The 17,932-nt window shown below is 31.5% G+C and overlaps 1 protein-coding gene and 1 non-coding gene across 2 annotated transcripts in view; both read right to left on the reverse strand.

The window, feature by feature from the left end:
• Nucleotides 1-5: 5 nt before the first annotated feature.
• Nucleotides 6-17,932, reverse strand: part of LOC21404049 — a 19,479-nt gene continuing 1,552 nt past the window's right edge. Inside the window, exons 3-6 of the mRNA XM_010107707.2 lie at nucleotides 17,268-17,784; nucleotides 1,392-1,570; nucleotides 1,196-1,273; nucleotides 6-191 (exon numbers count right to left, since the gene is read on the reverse strand). Coding sequence (XP_010106009.2) covers nucleotides 6-191; nucleotides 1,196-1,273; nucleotides 1,392-1,570; nucleotides 17,268-17,784 — 960 coding nt within the window. The remainder of the gene's footprint in view (nucleotides 192-1,195; nucleotides 1,274-1,391; nucleotides 1,571-17,267; nucleotides 17,785-17,932) is intronic.
• LOC112093483 lies at nucleotides 15,072-15,147 on the reverse strand. Its single transcript, XR_002903078.1, has one exon. It is a non-coding gene; the product is annotated as a small nucleolar RNA R16 (small nucleolar RNA).

The raw sequence follows: 17,932 nt of genomic DNA on the forward strand, positions 1-17,932 counted from the left end.
GCCTTTCAAACTGGTTCCAGACAACAGAAGTATGCTTCCTTACGTTTAGAAATAGTGGTCGGATTCTTGGAATTAGCTTCAGGCTCAACATCCGCCTCTAATGCAATAGGTGCATCACCAGTAGCAGCAGCGGATGCGGTAAAGCTGTCTGACTCTACATTTACTCCAACACCATCTTGCAAATCATCCATCTACAAATCATATCAAATGCACAGGAGAAAAGAAAAAAGTTTGAAGTAAAAGGGAAAAAAAAACAAACAGAAAGAAAGAAAAAGTTCTTGCCGTTCACTTCTCCTCAGCAAATAAGTTTGTTTTCCCCTTTCATTTATGGAAACCATTTTATGGAAACATGTCCAAAGAGACAATGTCAAACAGATTCACAATCCTTCATGTGTCAATTACTTTAAAAAGAAAAGAAGAAAGACAACCACTAGTAAATTAGGCTTAGGCTTTAAAAAAGCTAACCTGTTCTTGTTTTTTTTTTTTTTCCCCCTCTCACTCTTTTTTTTCCTCTTCACATTTTCAAGGATAAAGACTTTCACTTGGAAAGTGATAGCCCATGCCTAAAGATATTCATAGTCAGCACCACTGTCATTATGCAAAGGAAAAAAAAAAGGTAGTGGCCAAGGCGCCAAGCCAAGCCAACACTACATTCCAAGACACCTACCAAATCTTCTGGGTTTGTCCTTGCTGGTGGGACAAGCAAATTATTTCATATATGATGAATTAGGGTAAATTTACATTTTTACAAGAAAGGAAATACGTAAAATATCATATTGCAATGAATTACGCTTAAAAAATAAAAAAAACAACTCAAGAAGTAATTATTCCTAAGCAGGCAATTCATCAATGAAAGGGACACCTATGCAGTCAAATTATTCCTTATCATATCAATGAGTCAAATTATTTGCAACACCATGTGTAATGTGTCTCACACCTATGCAGGCAATTCATGTGGGGTTTGAATCTTTGATGCACACCAACCAAATCAAGATTTTAAGAAATTCCGTGGGTTTGAATCTTTCAAATAAGTTCGTTTTCCCCTTTCATTTATGGACTAACAATAAATACCAAATTACTACTCATAAATTTCCATCATATATCAATGAAGCTTTCCCCTTTCAATGGTTGGATTCTCCGGAATAACAAAAAAGTCAAACATGAAAAGATCATATGAATGAAGTGGAGAACATACCGGGAGAAATCTAGAGTTTGCAACCACTTCCGGTGTTGGAGACTCTGAGAACAAATCGAGCAAACCAGCCAAGTCTAACTACAAAGTCAAGAACAACTTTCAAAACAAAATTGAGAGTGAAAACCAGCCAAGTCTAACTACAGTCGAAGAATCAAAAAAAAAAAAAAGAGAAAATGAAAACTCCTGAGAGCTTTACCTGAAACGGAATCCAAATGGTCGTTCGCCCCCCAAAATCAATCTCAATGGTGAAAGGCTGAACTTGAAATGGCGCGGGTGAGGACTGAGGACTGAGGCGGTGGCCGGTGAGGACTGAGGCGGTGAGGACTAAAGCGGGTGAGGACTGAGGACTGAGGCAGGTGAGGCCGGCGGGTGAGACTTGAGAGACCGTGAGGCGTGAAATGAGACTCGAGAGAATGAGAGAGAGAACTGAGGCAGGGAGTCAGGTCAGGGACGGCCGCACGGGAAGGGGTTAGACACTTAGAGTCTTAGACTTAGGGTTTTCCGGTTTTGTCTTAAAAATATATATATTTGGGCATATTAAACCGGCCGGTCCGGGTCGTTCCGTGTTGGCCCGATAATGGCACGTTTAATTAAACGGGTTAAACGTGTTAAACGAATCCAGTCCATTTATTTTTGTGTTATTTGTGCCAGCCCGTTAACGACCCAATTAATAATCATGCGGTCCAAACCCATTTATCTCGTGTCGTTTTCGTGTCGTTTCATCGTGTTGTGTCTGAAATTGCCAGCCCTAGTTTTAATATGTTCTAAATATATATTCCACTAATGACAAAATGTCATTTAAATGCAGTTAATTTAAGTTGTTGTTTTATTTATGACAAAAATTATCAACTTTTACTATAACACAAAATTATCTTTCACTACAGTGCGCAAATGCGCGCGTAAAATGCTAGTACCTATTACTAAAGGAGGCACCCAGTTACTGTTCTAAGAACAGTGCCAGGTCCTTATCCCTCTTCTTTGAAAAAATTTCAAATGTGTCCTAATTTTGTGTTTTTACCGTTTTACATCGTGTTGTGTCTGAAATTGCCAGCCCTAGTTTTAATATGTTCTAAATATATATTCCAATAATGACAAAATGTCATTTAAATGCAGTTAATTTAAGTTGTTGTTTTATTTATGACAAAAATTATCAACTTTTACTATAACACAAAATTATCTTTCACTACAGTGCGCAAATGCGCGCGTAAAATGCTAGTACCTATTACTAAAGGAGGCACCCAGTTACTGTTCTAAGAACAGTGCCAGGTCCTTATCCCTCTTCTTTGAAAAAATTTCAAATGTGTCCTAATTTTGTGTTTTTACCGTTTTAGCCTCGGTTGCTTATATCTGTTTTGTTTTTTGTTTGGGTATTTTCGTAATTTTCTTATTTGGAAAAATTTCGTATGTGTCCTTAAACTGTGTATTTACTGTTTTATCCTTGATTGTTTGTTTTTGTTTTGTTTTTTGTTTGGATATTTTCGTAATTTGATTTCAGAATAGTATTTTGCTATTCTTCGAAGCTTCCAGCTTCATTTCTTCTGCAAAATTTTTTGGGTTTCTTTTATTCTCTCTCTCATCCTTTCCGTGAAGTTTTCTTCCATATCTTTCTCTGCAGATCTTCAGAGTTTTAAGCTCCTTTTATTCTGAATATGCTTTTCGTCTTTGTTTTCTCTCCATTTTTTCTCTGTATTTTCGTTTGGGTATCTTATGTTTTGCATTTGTGCATGCCTCTGATTATTTATTTTCGTGAAGTTTCTACCTTCATTTCTTCTGTGGAAATATGTTTTGCATTTGTGCATGCCTCTAGTTATTTATTTTCGTGAAGTTTCTACCTTCATTTCTTCAGTGGATTTTTTTTTTCATTTTCTTCTCTATTTCTTCCTTTTCAAAAAATTCCTTGGTTTAATTTATTTTTTGCATTTGTATTCTCTGTTTCTTTTATCTTTCTGCAACTATTTTCTCTTAGTGTTTTTATTTTGGTTTTTTTATGTTTTTTTTATTTGTTTTTTTCTTGCTTTTTTTTTTTCAGATCTGTTCGTGTTTTTATAAATTTAGCTTTTTTTTCCTTCTATTTTTTTGTTTCTCCAGATCTGTTACTGAGGTTTATGGGATTAGATATCTGCATTTGGTTTTGTAGTTTTATTTTTCGTTTATATTTCCTTAGATTTGACTTCGTTTTTTTCCTTTTTTTTTCCCAGATCTCTTAGTGTTTTTTTTTTCATTATTTTTTTTATACATTTTCCCCCCTTTTTTCATAAAATTTTTCCCCTTTTTCTAGATCTGTTAATGTTTTTATAGATTTGGCTTAGTTTTTCTTTCTATTTTGTATTCGGGGGTTTTGTGCCCGTTTTTTCATATATGTTAGTGACGTTTTTGGGATGTTACCGCATTTGGTTATTTTTGTGAAGTTTTTTTTCACTTTTTTTCCCTTTTTGTAAGGCTTCTGGGATTCATGTTTTATGTTTGTTTTATTTTGTAGTTTTGTTTTCCATTTTAATTTCCTTAGATTTGCCCTAGTTTTTTTCCTGTTTTTCATTTTTTCAGATCTGTTAGTGTTTTTGAAATTTTTTAATGTTATTTTTTTCCATATCTGTCAGTGTTTTTATAGATTCAGTTTCATTTTTTGTTATAATTTTTTAAAGTTTGATTTTTTTAATATTTCCAGATTTATTAGTATTTGTATTTCCAGATGTATTATTTGTTATTGTTATCTGTTAATTATTTTCTTTTTTTTTAATTCAGTTTTTTTTTACTAATTATTAACTTTTTTTCGCAGGTTATATTAGTCGGGAATATTTAGACATTTGTTTTTAGTGCAGAGTAATATTTTCTAACGAAATACTTTGTTTTGACTGTCTACAGGTTATTCGTTCTGTTTCACGGTACTTATCATGCAGCGTAACACCTGTTTTTAACAAATTATTACGTTTTGTTTGCAGCCTAATAGCGCTAGTATTAAGTTTTGTTTGCAGTATTTACTACCGCCATATGCTCAAACGTTTATTTTCTTCGTATAAATATATTATTTTCTCTTTCATGCTTATAGTCATTTGCTTTACTTCTACTTTCGTTGTCATATACTTATCGTCTATCTTATCTGTTTCCTTCCTTTTCTTCAATTTTCATTAGAGAGTTTTTTTCACTTCTGTTATCTCTGTTTTCAATGTTTTTAGTTCTTCTGCATCAACTCTATCCACTTTCGTTATTGCTCTAAGGTACTTATTTCTTACCTTTTCCACCTCATTTCCATATACTTATCGTTTATCTTTTCTGTTTCCTTACTTTTCTTCAATTTTAATTAGAGAGTTCTTTTTGTTATCTCTGTTTTGAAGTGTTTTTACTTCATCTGCATCAACTCTATCCACTTTCGTTGTTGCTGTAAGGTATTTATTTCTTACCTCTTCTACCTCATTTCTAAATCTTTATTCTCAATTAAAAATCAATTGGTCCCTGGTAGTGATGATGTTTTTCGTCTTTATTGTTGCCATGTATTGAGTAATTGTTAATAGTGATTTTGCAAGTATTAATGTTGCCCGGATTATTGAAGATTTATCCTTATATCATTTCGTTTAAGGTGTTTATGTTTTTCAAAAAATAACAAATCTTTTTACTTTTTATTTGCAAATATTTCATTTCTCTTATTCTATTCTGAACCATTTCATCCTTTAATTGATTTTTTTTGTAAGGTTTTTATTCACTATTACAGTTATTAAATTTTTTTCTTCTGTTATTTGGTGCAAGTCTTTCAATAATTCAGCTGGTAGCCAATGATAATGTTGAATCATAATTCAGTTACTTTTGATACATGTTGGTAGCAAAAAAAAAAAAAAAAAAAAAACTGTCTGAGAATTGTTGCCATGTATTAAGTAATTGTTAATAGTGATTTACTAATTTTTGATGTTGCTCGGATTATTGAAGATTTATCCTTATATTATTTGGTTTAAGGTGTTTATGTTTTTTTAACAATAACCAATCTTTTTACTTCTTAGTCGCATGAATTTTATTTTTTTCATTCCACTTTGAACCATTTCATCCTTTAACCGAATTTTTTCCTAAGGTTTTTGTTCATTATATTTACTCTGGTGTTTGTTATTTGGTAGGAAGTTATAATCATTTAACTTTGATTTAACTTCCGAAGTTTCTTATTTTCTATTTTTTTCCTTTTGTCCTTCGTTTTTTATTATTTCGTTGTTATTTGATTCAATGTATTCATTTTTCCTGTCCAAGTAAAATTTAAGTTTTCTTTTTGGTTTTTTAAATTTTTTAAAATTGGTTACACTTTTTTTTTCTCTTTAGTTTCTTAAATTTTTACTTAGTTTTTTTTTTTTTTTTGCTTTTCTTTTTGTTCATTTACAATTATTATAAATTTTTTCTCTGTTATTTAATATAACTATTTCAATAATTCAGCTGGCAGCCAATGACAAAGTTAAATTATATTTCAGTTACTTTTGATACATGTTGGTAGCAAAAAAAAGATGAATACCTGAACCATTCCTTTTATATGTTTTGATGTCTTTGTCTTTTTACTTCTTACTTGTAGATGTTTTTTTTTTCTTATTCCACTTTGAACCATTTCATTCTTTAACAGATTTTCTTTCTAAGGTTTTCGTTCAGTATTATAGTTATTACTACTTTTTTCTCTGTTATTTAGTGAAAGTCTTTCAATAATTCAGTTGGTAGCCAATGACAATATTGAATCATATTTCAGTTACTTTTGATACATGAATGCCCGTGAATTATTGTCATGTATTGAATACTTATTAATAGTAATTTAGCAAGTGTTGCTCTTGCCCAGATTATTGAACATTTATCTTTATATTATTTGGTTTAAGGTGTTTATATTTTTTTAATAGTAACCAATCTTTTTGCTTCTTAGTTGCAGGTATTTTATCTTTTTTATTCTACTTTGAATTATTTCATCGTTTAACTGAATGTATTAAATTCTGATTTGTTTATTTATTTATATACTTTTGTTATGTATTTCATGTAATTATTAAAATAGATATAATATAAATAATTATTAATTTTGTAATTTATGTATATATATATATATATATATTACAAATGTACAACAACTTATAAATATATATATGTGTGTTTTTATACGTTTTATTTATTTAAATTATTGTTAATTAAACTATTACATACCCGTGCGAATGCACGGGTAATCCACTAGTAAATACTAAACAGGTGTCTTCGTACTGCTCGCGTTACATATTTACTTTTTTTATTATTTTAATTTTTAATCACCGGCTAACTTAAAAAAATGGATTAAATTAATTAAATTAATACTAGTTAAACAAATGATGTCTTTATAAATAACACTAATTCTAGTATTTTTTTTAAGAGGCACGAGAATAATTCCCATTGTTATTATTGTTAAAAGCTACATAAAATATTGTGGAGGTCGATTTCATACAATCAATTTGTATTAGGGATTAATGATCAATTTACGAAATGATAGATGTTTGATCCTTTTGCCTAAGGTCGATCTAACGAATAAATGATAAAATAAAGTGCGAGAAATAAAGATACACATTAGAACTTATAGTAGTTCACCTGTAATGAAGAATTACTGTAGTGTTTGGTTGTGACGACATTCCTACGTGGCCGCCAATTTAAACATACTTAACATATTCTTAAACTTAAGTTTCTTAAAATAGTGGAATAAATTTTTTTTTTATATAAATACTTTAAATATAAGATTGAATAATTTCATAAATCGAAATTGTTAGTCAATTCAGTCAAACCATCTAATATAACTTTGAACCATATTTTATGGAAAATCTTAAATTCAAGTACTTCTTTAAAGTCTTTTCAAAATCAATCATTTAATTCGCCTTTAAAACTTAAATACTCAAAACTAGAGTTGTTTGCTACAACATCAATTCCCTTTAATATACATACATACATATACTTTTCAAACATACGTGCTTAAAACCCTTGAATCATATATACATATACATGATTTTATTTAAACTTACTACGGAAGATTTATTCGTGGGTGGTATCTATACCCATCTCCACCATTCGTCCGCTGTTCGCCACTGCCCTTTAAGAATTGCTGATAGGTTTCTCGCCTACATCATGAACATATCTGAATGAGCTTTCGCTCAGCAAGTAGGAAATCATTCTCGCAAAACATAACGTTAAAAACATTTAATAAAATATGGATGAGCTGATTATGCTTCATTATGTACTTATCTTAAGAATATGTGTTATCTTTTCATACTTATGGTCATATTGTGCTTTCTTTTCTTCCGTTTCATACTTCTCGACATCTTTCATTTTTGTGTCGTTCATTTTTCATAACTTTTACTTCTTATGGGCTTAATCTTGTTGTACCGTTGCGCGCATGACCAGATAGGAGTGGGGCATCGACTCAAAACCAACTCACTCACGGTTTCGTTTCATTCATAATCATAATAACATTTCCTTACGAAGGCCGGTACAAATAGTTTTATTAACTTCTTTTCATTTGTCATCTTTACTTTATACATCGTTTTACTGTTATCATTTCTTATCATGACAATAATTTTAATCTTATCATCTTACTGTCATTTTTTCTTATTATGACAGTAATTTTAGTCTTATCGCCTTATTGTCATCTTTTCTTATCATGACAATAATTTTAGTCTTATTTTTTGAATCTTTAAGCATTTCTACTAATTTCCTATGAAATTGAGCTTTATTCAAATGTTTGACTTTTATTAACTTTGACTTTGACTTTTTCACAGAGTAAAATTGTACTACTACTCTAAGTCCATAAACACATTCAATGCAACAAATAAGAATCAAGAAGCACCTTTTACACACACACACACACACACACACACACACACATATATATATATAATATAACAAATCATGAACATAACAATTCTCAGACATAACATATCATGACATTACATGACAAGCACTGATCATGCATTTTCGTAATTTATTAGACGTATGAATCCTCCATAAATAATTCATAATTAGAGTTAGGTAGAATCTGTTAACCTCTCTAATTATATCTTCATCTTTGAGTACCATTGATTCTCTAATGGATAGTGATTGATAAAACACATTCATGAACCAGAGCGCTCTTACTAATCCAAGTACTGAATCAACACTCGAGAATTATTTATCTACTTCTTTCTCAATAAGGAATGGATTCCATCTCGTATAATAACATTCTCGGCTACCTATTTCATCATGTCTCCAAAATACAAGGAATAGAATTCAGGGTCTCAGAATCCGTATCGAGTAAATCAAAAGACACAAATTCATAAATAGGAGTTTGTTATGAACTCATGATTAAGATCATTCTATATATAACCATCGGTAGACTCAATTAGAATTTCTATACTTAACAGAAATTATTAGAAATTCATATTGTGTCTGTGTCCCTATTCCACATAATCTCATTATGCGTAATACACTCATTTAATATCTCTCTATATTAACAATGCGGATAACACTGTTCCATTTGAAATGTGAATGACATGTATTAGTATCCTTAAACATTATCCTCTCGCATATAACACTTATATACAATGTTTAAGGTCACATAAATAATCATGGAATTTTCATTGATATTCATAAAATATTCACAAATACATATACACATAAAATGATGAATAAACTCTTTTATTAAATAAATAATAAATGTTCTATTACATCTCATACTTCTAGGACACCATTCCCAACATAGGGAAGGCCTGTGTTTATAGCTGCAAACTCTGGTTGCTTATTCAGAGCTAGCTTCCATTTACTTCATACAATCAACTTATAATTAGCTTTACCAATTATGTCTATTATATTCTTTCCTTGTAAATTTCGTATCTTTAAGATTTGGACCGACTTTGGTGTGATCTAGAACCTTCCCAAAATCGTAGAATGAAAGATTCTTTAGAAGATTCTCAACAGATTCTTCAGAGTAGTCAATTCCTTTGCTCATATTTTTAGATCAGTCGTAGTCGACTCCAGATGTTGCTGTCGATTTAATCTCATCTTGGATCTCGGTCGTCCTCTAGTTGTCTTGGGCTGTTGAATCCTTTTAAAAGGTCTCCTTAGCTGATGGTTCTCAAGCCTAATCGACTCGAGTTGACACATGTACAATAAAGATTGAGCAACATAGTCTGACCCCAACAAATATAAACTTCGATAAATTAAGGTTTAGAAAAAAAAAATTAAACTCAATGGTTCAAATCATTTTCATATTAGATTACCAGAGAAGGAGAAAAAGAAATGTGAAAACCATTTATTTATATTATCAAAAATCCAAAAGAACGCGTCTGACAATAATATATTTATAACTTACAAGATTAATCCGTTATTTTTAAAAAAATTAATTTAGAAATGAAAGCATTTTAAAAGATTAATATAAAATTAAATTTGTAAGTTAAGTGGCATATTTCTTAACTTTTTCTTGTATTTTCATGTAGTTGTCCCTTGATTTTTCTTTTTTTTTTTCTTAGAAAACCTCAATGAGGAAATTTTACTAAAAGTAAAAGTAAAAATACATAAAAAACAGAGAGGCTAAAAAAATAAAAACAACAAGAAAAAGAAAAATAAAACATCAAGCTTTGAACTTATATCTTGTAAAATCAGAAGCATTTAAACCAAACTCTCTAAGAATAAAACTTGGAACATTATGCCACCAAGTGTAACAACCAGAAACTACACCAAAACTAGCCAAACAATTAGCAATAATATTAGCCTCTCTAAAAGAATGAGAAATAACAAAATCCATAGAGCTAGTCTTATCAAGAGCATCCATCCAAGCATTCCGACGAGACCACGAAACTGTGGAACTATCACTCCGAAAAAGATGAACCGCACAAGCCAACCTAATGGCCATAATAATAGTTCACATCTCAGTTTCTATAGCAAGGCACTGTCCAAAGAAAACACTGAAAGCTCCTAAGAAGAAACCGCTACAATTACGAAAGACCGCACCTCCCACAGCTAAACCATTCCTCTTAGCTGCCTAATCCGTGTTAACTTTAATCCAAGCTGGTGGAGGAGCCCTCCAAACAACATAGTAGATCATAGGAGCTTTCCTAGGCATAACCTCAAGGCTAAAAGCTTTGACAGCAAGAAGCTCTTAAAGGGAGTTTCTCATAACACCAATCTTTAGCCTATCAACCTCAACCATTGCTTGCTTGACCGCCACCCAAAGAAAACAGAAACTAGAAACCACACCATCAAAAAATAACCTTGCTTCTCAAAGACCAAATGGCCCAAAAGCTAGTAACAATCGTAGTAGACCATAAACAATAAACTTGAGAACAAAATCACCTTCAAAAGTACAAGAAATCAATTCTTCAATACTTCAAGCGGGACATAACCACTACTAAAAATCTCAAAAATATGATTCCAAATCTTAGCAACAAAATCACATTCTAAAAATAAGTGAGAAATAGATTCTTCATGCTTATAACAAAAACGATAAACTGAGGCAAAAATAAAACTTCTCTTTTCGATAACAGTCTCCACCGGAAGAGCACCATGAAGAGCTTTCCAAACCACAATCAACCTTCTAAGGGGGATATAGTCATGCCAAATCTTTCTACCTAAAGAGTGATCAATAGAAGCCACACTAACCTCTTTATAAGCCTGAGCAGTAGTCAAACCACCCCCAATGACTTAGTCCAAATGAGACAATCTTCACAAGCAACCGAAGTGCAACTAATAGCTTGAACAATATGAGGAAAACCATCAGCCAAAAAAGAAGGAATAACCCAAGAAGAACCATCTCAAAAAGCTGATATGGCAACTAAAAGATGAGCTCTAATGTGTTCAGGAACATTCAACAAATCTACTAAAGGAGACCTAAGCCAATTATCTTTTCAAAAATTTACCTTTGAGTTTTACCAACCAACCACCTAGATTCCAAGGAAACCTTTGCCATTATCTTTTTGATGCCACGTCAAATAGAAGAAGCAATTCGAGATTTAGAAACACCATCAGCCTTTAAAAAAAAGCCCCTCAAGAAAGGAAAAAAATATCATTTATGCACAAAAATGAGATTCCAAGCCAACTTGTGCAAGCAAGCCTTATTAAGAGCTAAAAGATTTCTTATACCCAAACCCCCCTCACCAAAAGGTCTACAAACCTTATCCCAAGAGACACAAATCATTTTTTTATTTTCCACCGAACCAGACCAAATGAAATTCCTCATAACTCTAGCAACAACTAACAGGGGAGACTTTGGCCAACAATACACCATAAAAGAATGTAAAAGAGAAGAAGTAGCCACTATCTTAACCAACTCCACTCTACCAGCCATAGAAAGAAAACTACCATTTCAAGAAGTAAGCTTACTGATCTCCTTATCTGCTACGGGACGAAGATGAGCACAATTTGGCTTACCTTTAAAAATAGGGACTCCAAGATAAATAAAAGGCAAATCACCCCACCTCATGCCAAGCAAATCTAAAATCGCAGCAGAATGACGAAGAGCAGATTTTCCAATAAACACTATAGATTACTGGAAACTTGTCCCGAGCTCATACTTTACTCCCATTACAGAATATCATCAAATCATCAGCAAAAAAAAAAAAAAAAAAAAAAAAAAAAAAAAAGAAAAGGACAAAAAACAGAAGGAGCACAAACACCCCGAGGAGCCGAAACAATAATAATATGATGTTCCTCCACCAACCGGTTCAGAGGTTGGCTGAGGGCATCCTCAACTAGACAAAAAAGAATAGGCGACAAAGGATCCCCTTGTCAAACGCCTCTAGAGCAAGTAAAGAAACCACGCAATCGACCATTAACCAGAATAGATAGTTTAGCCGAAGCTAAAATACTCTCAATCCAACCCACAAACACGCAATTAAAACCCATTTTAACAAGAGTGGATGTAAGAAATCCCATCAAAGAGTATCAAAGGCTTTACGAACATCTAACTTCAACTCCACATTACCCCCAAAACATCTTTTATCTAAAAGGTTTGCACACTCAAAAACTAGACCGATGGAGTTTGAGATATTTTGACCTTTTGAGAAGATAAATTGCTAAGGGGATAAAATTCTACCAATTTTCATGTAGTTGTAAAAGTGTTAGGATCCCAAAAAAAAAAAAACTATTAGGATCATTTGCGTTTTCGTGGGATTAGACAGTATTAAGAATGTACGAAATGAAACGATAACAACGTTGTTGACTTTTAAACCAGAAAAAAGAAAAAGCCAATGTCACTGCGGCACATGGTGATGGTATACCGATGCGTTAATGGCCAAACCAAGTAGCAAAAGCGACTATCCTTAATCACATAGTTCACAAGTTTAGTCTTTATACATCAAAAAACAGTTTTTATTCCCATCAATTTTACCTATCCTATGTCATGTCGACATGTACAAACAATTTAACTAATTGACAACCACTATCGCGATTGAATAACATGGATTTAAGAAAATAAAAGCATTTATTTTGGATGAATATTTCATAATGTCAACATGGCTTTCCTAACTAGCAAAATTAAGGGTTCCATAAGAAAATAATTTCCACAGTAGAGACATTTTAACGGAAAATTTCAGGTACTAATTTTCATTTGTTGAGTGCACTTCTTTCTGTGAAGAGATACTTATTTTCATTTGTAGTATTCATTTCTTCTATTAAGAGAGAAACGACAAAGTACCAAAAAATAAAATCAAAACCCACCATGAGAAACTTCGAGGAAACTGTTTTATATAGTCAAGCAAAATTAGCTGCATATTGCGTGTAGCAAATAACATAATAAGTAACAACATAATTTATATATAGTTAGTCGCTTCAACAAACGCGTTTTAGCGTTTTGTGCTTTAATTTAATACGGAAAGAAAAATGAACACTTTATAAAATCATTACAAGTTTTAGAACCTGTTTAATTCACTCATTCAAAATTTTAATTCGAATTGAAATATAACTTTACGTAAAAAAATTTTACTGTAATAAAAAAATTAAATACGACTGTTTCTAAGAGCTTTTTACTGTAGTAAAATTCGAATCGGTAAAATAAACGAAACCTTAGATTTAATAATACTAACAGACATAAACTATTATAAAGAATATCACAACTAAATACACTTAAAATCACAAATATATACATCAAAAATCACAAAACTCTCAAAAAATTTAAAAATATTGAATAAAATACACAGAAATATAAATAAAATTTTACTCAATACACAAAACTTAGAGCCCGTTTAGTTCACTAATTTAAGTTTTTAATTCAAATTAAGATATGACTTTATATGAAAATTTTTTAATATAGTAAAAAAATTAAATGTGATTGTCGAATTCCAAACTCGAAACGGAGCCTTAATGATGCCACTGTGATATATTTTATAATCATTTTAATACTCATGATAAAAATCAATTTAACCTTAAAAATAATGACATATTACCTAAATATCTCAAGAAAAATCAATTCGCTTTGCTTATGTGCTTGCTTCTTCAAATATGCTGTTCTGGAAAATCCAAAACCGATGGAATATTTATTAGATTTTAAAGAACATTTTTTTAAAAAACTAATTATTATAATAGGACACATTTTTTGACAGAATTTCTTTTTTATATGAAAAGAATATTTTTTGTATTAACAAAAACATTATGAATGAAATTTCTCTTTCTTCTTCTTCACTTAAATTTTTTACACGACTTCCTATTTTTCAGCACCTTCGCAAATATAAACCGTATTTAAAATTGATCTCATTTTTATTTTTCACATTTAAAAAAAAAACATTTTTAAAACGACGTTTAACGTAATAAAAACAAAAAAAAAATAAAAACAATTTTTTAATTTAATGCAAAATAAGAGAAAAATGAATTAATTATTTTTTATTTTTTATTTTTATTTTTTCCTCTCTCAAATAAAGAGAGACATTTATAGGTTTTTTTTACACTAAAAACAATCTTTTAATAAAACTACCAAACGCATTTTTAAAAATGAATTCTCTTTGAGATTGAAAATGTTTTTATTTTTATTTTCATACAAAAAATAAAATTATTTTAAAACGAGTTCCAGTGTTGAAAGAAAAGGAATGGCAAATGAAAATTATGCATATAGAAAGAAATTTCCTTTCTTTACTAAAAGATAAACAGAGTAAATTTATGAAAGCTAATTATATAGTTTGATCATATTCAAAGTAAAATTTATAAACCTATTATTTCCTTTAGATATATAAAACAGAGAGAATACGCAGGCACATGTGTGCTGACCTGCTCCTCTTTTAAAAGAAAAATTAAAAACTATTTTATTAATATTAATTCAATATACCAGTTATTGTCAAGTATAGGAAAAGAGGACATCATCAAACACCAACTGGCATATTAAACTTTTAACAACATTAAAAAAACAAATTTTGATTTTTTTTCCTCTTATTCTCTCCTTTTACATACGTAAAGGAAATTCCCTTACACATGATCAGCTTAAGGTATGCTCAAAACCAAAACGTTACCGATAAATAACACTACACAAACAAACGAAAAAAATGGTTTGAATCTTCAGAATTTTCTATCTTTTTCTTTTTATCCCCCAATCAAACCTTGAACGCTGCATTTAAAATACCAACTCACATTTAGCATTATCGTTCCATTAGCCGTTTTCTATCGTTATATGAGAAGACATTTATTTAGGCACGGTCCAAAAATAAAATACATGTAATTCTCTAAGTCATCATCACCCTATTAATTGCGTCGAACCCTCAACGAGTTTTAATTTATTTTCAATTCTAATACACTCCAGATCAAATAAAAAATAAATATTATATATTTCATTTTCACAAATTTTTGATGCCCAACAAAGGATCAGAGATGGTCTTTAAGCCCGCACCACTTTCTCCACCTAGAAAGGAAGCAATTCGATAAAATATAGAGCCCAAAAGGCTATGGCATGACTCTTTCTAATAAGGATGGCATCAGATAATAAGCGGAGTAGTGTCACCACAGTTCATCAGTTATGCAATAAGTTCTCATCATTTGCCACCTTCCAAAACCATAATATGATTAACAAACAAATAAACTTTAATTGATGAATATAACATTGAGATACCAAAACATACATAACAGAGCAAGCAACATGTACAAGACACAAGACAGCACAAATCAAATCCAAGCTTTTAAAAATGCAAACAACACTCAATTGAGCTCAGAAGTTGCATATCAAATCATGGAATAACTCAGATGTCCAGACATAAAAAGCAACATCATCATAGCAAAGGAAAAAGAAGAAAAAAAGTTCAAAACAAACATGATTTCGTAAATAATTACAACTTGAACTCACTAAGAATAGAAAAGAAAAGCAAGAGAAAATGACATAATGACAATTCTTATGATGAATGGCTTCAAAATTGGAGCACATCTAAGTAAATAATTTAGACTCAGAGATATTCCACAAGTGGATAATAGGCAGACAATCAACACAGCATCAGATTCTGACCGCCCGTCTGCTTTTTCTCATCATTGAGTAAAAAAAAAAAAAATACTTCCACAAGGTAAGAACGATGATAATGTTACTATACACAAACGAACACGTTTAATATTACGGTAAATAAAATGCAGGCATCAGAATGTGAAGGATGTGATATCCACAGTTACTTCGGTGTGTAGTATAAGTGATTTTATTTTGTTCATCACTTGCCTGCCCATCTTTACACAAAAATAACAGAGAAAATTCATCTGTAAATACAAAACTAAATTGGAAGAAGTTGGAGAACAAAATAACATCAGATAAAAACGAATTATCAACACGAGATTATCAGTATATCAATAAGCGGTTGAATATCATTCATCACTTGCCATTTTTTTTCCAAACGAAGCGATTCTGAGAAAAGGAAATCATCAGAAATTCAGGGCAGAGAAAATATGAAAAAAAAATTAAACGAAATAATTAGTGAAGGACATGTAAAGATATCGGTAGGTCCATTTGACGCCAAGGCTAAGACAAGATATGCAATGGGCTGGTAAGCCAACCTTTCAGTTTATGCATCCGATATATCTCCTACGACATTGGGTTTTGCAAACACAGGAGAGGGTAAACCAGATGCAAAACATCAGAATTAAAAAACCAAAAAAAAATCCAGATCTAAAAGAAACACAAATGAATTTCTAGATCCTCAATAAAATGATCGTATCTGACCAGATTCTAAAAGATGAAATAAGAAAAAGTTGCAATCATTCGTTCCCCAGAATCAGAAACAAAAGGCGTGGGAAATTGGAAATGAAATTAGATAAGGATGGGAATTTCGATTGAGAGAGGGAAGGGTTAGGGTTTATAGAAGAAATGGGAGAGAATGCGGCAAAGGAAATATGGTACGGAACGAACCCTTCAAGGCGGCAATATTGCGGTAAGGAGGTCGAGTTTGGGGCTTAAATAGAGATATACGTAAATTAGGGTTTTACGAGGGCATGCAAATTGACAACTTTACCCTGTAGCCTGGACAACGGTAATCCAAAATGTCGTTTCTTCCTATGTAGGTTTTGCGTTGTAAAAATGAAATGACACGTTATTCATGTTCTCAAATTTTACTGTCGTTTACGTGTTATGCAATAATAACTAGAGAATATGGTTTTCTTTTGTTTGTTTACACTTTACATTGAGAAATATGTCTTTTTAATTACTTGTTTATGATTAAAAGTATATATCGTTTTGTGTTTATCAAGATGCATGTTGTAAAATGTAAAGAGAAGACGGTTGTCGTTTGAAGTCCAAAACTTTGTTGTCGTTTATTTGTCAAATGACCTGTAATTAATTAGGACTGATGTATTGTTGGTATATATAATCCTTATCTATCAAAATGTTGTCTTTGACTTATATTTTCTACTAAAATGACATGTTTTACACTTATTAAAGATTTTTGTGTTCCAAATTTTGTTGTCGTTCACGGGATTAATTAAAAACGACATATCACTAGATACGAAAGAATAATGGAATATCAACCAACAAAAACTATGCAACCAGATTTCTCAAAGTACAGAAACACTTCTTTCTAGGGTAAAGTACAAAAAACACTTCATCCACTCGTGAGTATACGACCAATACCTACATATATTTGACATAGAAAATATTTTTTTAATTAACCATGTTCAAAATCCAAACCCCACTAACTCTCTCCCGCTCCTTGAGATCGACCCTCAGGAACATTATCCCTCTTAAGATCAGCGGGAGGCAAAAAGCACTCCATGGACAACCCACAAATGTTAAAATCAATCTCTTCAATCTTCCAAATCTCCTCAATCCTTCGCCTATGATTGTGAGCCTCTCCATACCTATAAAGCATGGCACATGTTTTACCACTATGCGCTATGTTAATGCCTTCAACATATCTATAATCTTCAATCTCAGTCACAATTCTCGTTTCCCAAAACACACTCTCGTTATTTCCTCTCACCGCCTTCACCCTCACCAACTTGGTGTCCTCAAACTGGACGATAAGACCTGTGCGTTGGCTGAAATATCCCCATATTGTGTGGCGTGATGTCTCCGTTTGAGGCGTGCTTTGCGCTTTAAGAATGTTTTGGGCTGTCTCAAGTCTTAGTACAAAGCAATCTTCATTGTTTATGGTTTTCTCTCCACTGCATATTGCATCTAGAAACAAGTTGGCTATGCACCTGGGGTCCAATCCCTAGTGATGTGATTGGAGTACTAATTAGCATCCATCTTTAAGAGCGAAATAATCATTTACATAAACATGTAAATTGCATGTAATCAGTAGCAAATTCAAAAAATTAACGTCCAGAGCAACAAAAAAAAAAAAAAAAAAAAAAAAAAAA

The sequence above is a fragment of the Morus notabilis genome, unplaced genomic scaffold (genome assembly GCF_000414095.1).
Source record: "Morus notabilis unplaced genomic scaffold, ASM41409v2 Scaffold630, whole genome shotgun sequence".
Taxonomy (NCBI): Eukaryota; Viridiplantae; Streptophyta; class Magnoliopsida; order Rosales; family Moraceae; genus Morus; species Morus notabilis.